Source organism: Notolepis coatsorum, assembly GCF_963971535.1.
Source record: "Notolepis coatsorum genome assembly, chromosome: 14".
NCBI lineage: Eukaryota > Metazoa > Chordata > Actinopteri > Aulopiformes > Paralepididae > Notolepis > Notolepis coatsorum.
Window position 1 is genome coordinate 72,828,620 of NC_140178.1, and position 6,000 is coordinate 72,834,619.

Genomic DNA, 6,000 nt, shown 5'->3' on the forward strand with positions numbered 1-6,000 from the left:
AGAATATAAATATGTTTTTATCGTTTTCTGCAGTAATTCCTAGAACGTGAGATATAGGCATAAATGCATATATAGATTATCAAATGCCGTTTGTTACTGATCCACGCTATATTAAAAATGTCAACTGTACATGGTCCTAAATGTTATGACTGATCATGCGCGGGTGAACGGGGGGGGGGGGGGGTCGTTTATAATTCCGTGATCGTCGTTAAATGCTATATATGTAGTATGGGTGATATATAGATCAGAGCAGTTTGTATGGATAATAATAAACAAACAGGCTGAAAATGCCGTCAGCCTCCTCTTACCGTTGGGCGATGAGAGTGGAGCAAAAATATCCCAGTTATTTGATGGGGATCGAGTAGATCCATTTCCGGTTTGTATAATACTAATACACGCCCAAATCATGTCGATTATTGAGTTATGGCAGCGATCCATATCCACGGTGTGTGGCTAGAGTCCCGCGACGATATGCGAGTGGCCGGACGGATTTAGGAGACTCACCGATATCCAACCGGCATTTCCGGTTTGGCAACTCGCCGATCATCCACCAGGGGGCAGTATTGAAGCGTTGCAGAGTTGTGCCGGCTCACACAGCATCAGACAAGGCTCCATGAGGGAAATATGAATACTATGGCGAAAATATGAAATATGATCTCAATAACGTTGTACGCCGTGTATTGGCAGAATTCGCATGAACTTGAAACACATCGTACAACGTGATTGGCGGGAAAGTGTTAACACTGCGTGGCTGCATCCAGTTGGCACTATTGTGCTTGTCGAGATTAAACCAAGGCCTGGCATTTAAAGAGTTAAACTTCGCACACATTCATTTAGTTACACAGTTACAGTATTAGACAGTTATTGAGAGTAAATTAGTTTGAATAAGATCACCAATGATGTCATCGGGGACATTGAATCCTTGTGTTGTGTTAATTACAGCTAGATGGAAAAATAGCAATACCTTGTCTTATAGGCACTGAGCTGTAATTAACACAATACAATTCAATGTCCCCGATGACATCACTGGTGGCCATATTCAAACTAATTTAAATGGTTACTCTCATTAACTGCCCAACTAAATGAATGTGTGCAAAACATATATAAAGGCTAGATGACTAGATGCCAATGGAGACCGACGTTGCCACATGGTGGCCATCTTGCCACAGGCAGCACGCCCACTCATAACATGAATGTCTATGGTGCATGTACTATTGAAAGAACCATAGCTTGCAACATTTTCAAACAGTTTGGTTTGTTATAAACGTCAGATGTAGTTATCATACTGCATACGTATAATGGACTTTCATATGAAAATAATTTCAACATGTCCAAGCTTCCTGAATCATAGCCACGTTAATAACGTTTGTAATAAACCAAACCGTTTGTAAATCGGTTGAAGATTGAGCAAGCTATGGTTATTTCAATAGTGTACATGCACCATAGACATTCATGTTATGAGTGGGCATGCTGCCTGTGACAAGATGGCCGCCGGTGAACTACACTGGAGACTCCGCCTTGCACCATCTAGTTATATATATCTATGTGCAAAACAGTTTAGAGGAGTTTTTGGATGTCAGATAAATAAATCAGCATTGTTTTTTTGGTGAAGTGCCCCTTTAAGTCCATTTTCACAGACAGACAGACAGACAGACAGACAGACAGACAGACAGACAGACAGACAGACAGACAGACAGACAGACAGACAGGCAGAAAGACATCACTCGTTATAACCTCCTGTGTCTCAGACAGACAGACAGACAGACAGACAGAAAGACATCACTCGTTCTAACCTCCTGTGTCTCAGACAGAGAGACAGACAGACAGGCAGAAAGACATCACTCGTTCTAACCTCCTGTGTCTCAGACAGAGAGACAGACAGAAAGACATCACTCGTTCTAACCTCCTGTCTCCTGTGTCTCAGAGAGAGAGACAGACAGACAGACAGACATCACTCGTTCTAACCTCCTGTCTCCTGTGTCTCAGACAGACATCACTCGTTCTAACCTCCTGTCTCCTGTGTCTCAGACAGACAGAAAGACATCACTCGTTCTAACCTCCTGTCTCCTGTGTCTCAGACAGACATCACTCGTTCTAACCTCCTGTCTCCTGTGTCTCAGACAGACAGACAGACATCACTCGTTCTAACCTCCTGTCTCCTGTGTCTCAGACAGACAGAAAGACATCACTCGTTCTAACCTCCTGTCTCCTGTGTCTCAGACAGACATCACTCGTTCTAACCTCCTGTCTCCTGTGTCTCAGACAGACAGACAGACATCACTCGTTCTAACCTCCTGTCTCCTGTGTCTCAGACAGACAGACAGACATCACTGGTTCTAACCTCCTGTCTCCTGTGTCTCTCCCCTACAGTGGACCCTCTGGCGCAGGTGACACAGGCCTTCAGAGAGCACCTCCTGGAGAAGGCTCTGTACTGTGTGGCTCAGCCCCATGGAGAGAAGACCCGCATTCAGGGAGAGGGGTGAGGAAAACACACACACACAAACACACACACAGGAACAAAACGTAATCTTCCAAATAGTTCTGAATACCCACACTCCTCCCATGATCCACGTGGGCTCAGAGAAGGAGCGATATGTTGATTTTAAATTCACAAGGACATGATGAAAACCTTTTTGAGGCACTTGACGGGAGGAGATATTGCCTTCAGCCTTATGATGGCGATAATCAAACTTGATGAAAGCAGTGAGGATGGCAGAATGGCAACCCTGCCCTCCAGTCATGAATATGTAGGAGAATACCAAGTAGACTGAGGTTGCAATATCTGGTGGTCCAAGTAGTCCGCTCCTCGACCCCACTCGGCACGTCTCAGTCGGAAATCTTGATGGTTGCACTCTTGATCCATAGTTCTGTATAAACATTGGCAACGATTTTGACCTTGATCTGCGGCGCCAATCTTTGACCGCTTTTGAAGAAGATTCACTAGTGAAAATCCTTGGCTGACTGTCAACCTATCCACTAGGTTCGAGTCAAATCTTAGAACAAGTTATGACCCAGGGCTGCCCGAGTACTTCCGAGCTTCAAACACTGACATGGTAATCAATGCCTAAATGAAGATTTTGATGCTTCGATTTGGGTTAGTGTAGTTTATTTAAAATGTTCTTTCTTTTTTTTATCGCTCAAAGTGTGATCATATCAGTATAAGAAATACTATAAGAAATAGCTTATAGTGAAAAATGTGGAGAAAAAGTTGATAAAAAAAAAAAAATAGCTTAAAGTAATGATAATCCCAACATTGATTTTGAAAATCAGTTCTTCCGCTTCACTTATTCACTGATTTCTACAGAAGCGTTGAGGCCCAAAAAGAAAGCATATTGGGGACAGCTCTGTTGCGGACAGACACACAAATGATAATGATGCACCTTTGCGTGCAGGTGTGAAAAAACCCCACTGTTGCTCATAAATGCTGACAAAATGTCCCTCGACTTGACAGTTTATCATGGCCATCACATTGCAGTAACTAACGCTGAGAGTCCCCGAAAAAGCGGCACTTAAAAAAAATGCAAGGCGAGACAAAACCATTGAAGATGACAGAAAAAGGGTGCATGTGCGTTCAAAAAGGCACCCAATGTGATCACAGCCTAAGTGATGTGTGTTTCTCCTCAGGGAGTATGCCGACGCCCTGGAGTATCTCCAGCTGTTGACCAGTGCGTCTGATGCGGCCGGCGCCACCACCCAGTCTTTCGCTATCGGCTCCAACATGGCCACCGTCTCTGGTAAGACACTGTCACATCGCTCGCCTCCGTCCTCCAGTAACACCGCAATGAAAGGAATCCGGGCCACTTTTATTCTCGGTGTCAGAAAAAGAGAACTAGCCTTTATTATAGTGGCATTCCAATAAGTGACGTTTTTTAAAAGCTCTCTGGGCAATAAAACAATACAAATCTGAATATATATATACTGTAATGGGAAATATTAAAAGGACAAAACGATGAGCCGTTTACATTAATCATTCTGAGTCATTATTATTAATAGAAAGGTTTATTTCACCGTGGCCACAATGAAAGGACAGTTTACCGACAGAGATACATGTAATCACAGTAGCCTCTGGCCATAAAATGACCCAGAGCGCTGTTCACACATATATTAAATACACAATTGAAATGACGTCTAAACAAACAAACAAACAAACAAACTATAGGTAAACAAAGTCTGCCCAAAGGAGAACCAGCCTTGGCTAGGCGGTGTTGTTCGATATGTGGAATGCTAAACAATCCTTGCTAGGAGAGAAAAAGATTTAAAGGGACAGTAGTGTCTGCCACATCTGAGCACATTATATAGCTGGTCAGAGTGCACCAGTCAAGCTGTCTAATGACATGTTAATATATTCCACGACACTCCCCCCTCTGATAATTAATTATCACTTCATAATGACAACCCAAAATATTATCATTATAAACTCTACTACATCAAAAATATTTTCATTATTACACCAAACAGTCACTAGAGGGAGACTTTAGTCCACACATAATCGTTATCCTCCGGACAGTCGATCACCCCCTAGATCAGGGGTTCCCAAACTTTTCAGGCCAGGGCCCAGAAAATAAGGCGTCAGAGAGCCGCGGCCCAATGCACATCGTCAGGCTTTTTTTTTTTTTTTTTTTTTGTCAGGTGACCGATTTTTTAAGCCAAATATCACTTCAATCCTATTAAGTTAGTTCAAGTTAGTTATTCATTTATATGTGCTATTTATGAGAGGGCTATCTTGTTGCAAAATAATAATGATAATAATCATAGCCTCATTAAAATACTATTGTTGCTTCGGTTGTTTTCAGCATTTTATGTGCATAATCTGTTATTTAGTTTGAAATGTTCGTTGAAATAAGTCGATTTTTCGTTTTTGTTTATTTATTAAGTTAATATAAAACCATATAGTCACATTTTAGAATACAATAGAATAGCATTTTAGAATACAACTAGAAACACTGTCCTGGCCTGCTTCTAAGTTCAGTGGCCTGACAATTTTTTTTTTTTTTTTTTTTTTTTTTTTTTTTAATCATCTCGCGGCCCACCCGTGGCTGCTCGCGGCCCACCTTTGGGTCGCGACCCCGACTTTGGGAACCACTGCCCTAGATGACGTACAGGTAGGGGCGTTGGCATGATGAGCGATGCGTCGTGATGACGTTTGAATGGTTTTAATAATTTTTGGAACAAACCTTTCACATGTTTACGTAACTTATTTATTGTACTTCGGCTCGAGTGTGAACAATTACACATTTGACAGGTTCCTTTATATTAGTATCATGTTGTGAATTTCTGTGTCTGTCCTCGATAATTAGTTCACACTTTATCAGCTTCCTACATCACTACCTCCATCGTCCACGCTGATCAGAAACTCAGCTTTTCCCCACACATACTTTCCAGATAAAATCAGCACAAGGACACTTTTTTTTAAAGTACCTTTGTTGCAGAGTATTGAAATTGAGTGGCTTGATTCACACTCTCGGGGTCGTGTGCCACTACTAGATTGCTTCATCTATCTTCAGTTGTCAAATCTATGATCACCTTGAGAAGAGCGAGGGGAGGAGATTTTAATAAGAGGGACTTTTCTTGGCAGAGCCCCTCAGGTTCCTCACTCCCGGATTAGTGAGTGAGTGAGTGAGTGAACGAGTTAGTGTGTGTGCGTCTGGGTTGATGGGTGGTAATCTGGACGTTGTGGACAGCGACTCCTACAGGTCGGTTGGGTGATGCCTGCACAGCAGAGACAGGAAGTATCGGGGGCAGCGTGAGCCTCCCGTGCGTTACTCCTCGCCACTGAGAGTCCGCGCTGTCTGGTGAAAAGATGCGACAGGCTGCCTCCTCGTGTACCGGAGGGGACACATGATGCAAGGCTTCTATCCTCACTACAACCGACCAGTGGGGGGCATAGTCTAGCAACGTTCAAGACAGGGGAGGGGAGAATTGGCAATACGAAATTGGGATGGGAGAAAATAGAAAAATAAGGATAAAAAGTGGATAAAAAGAAAATGGCAATATGTACAT

General features: G+C 42.8%; 1 protein-coding gene across 1 annotated transcript in view; it reads left to right on the top strand.

The window, feature by feature from the left end:
* srebf1 (sterol regulatory element binding transcription factor 1) overlaps nucleotides 1–6,000 on the top strand; it is a gene marked incomplete at its 3' end in the record, with an annotated part of 41,936 nt that overhangs the window by 35,303 nt on the left and 633 nt on the right. The window contains exons 13-14 of the mRNA XM_084329147.1: nucleotides 2,371–2,479; nucleotides 3,625–3,734. Coding sequence (XP_084185273.1) covers nucleotides 2,371–2,479; nucleotides 3,625–3,734 — 219 coding nt within the window. The remainder of the gene's footprint in view (nucleotides 1–2,370; nucleotides 2,480–3,624; nucleotides 3,735–6,000) is intronic.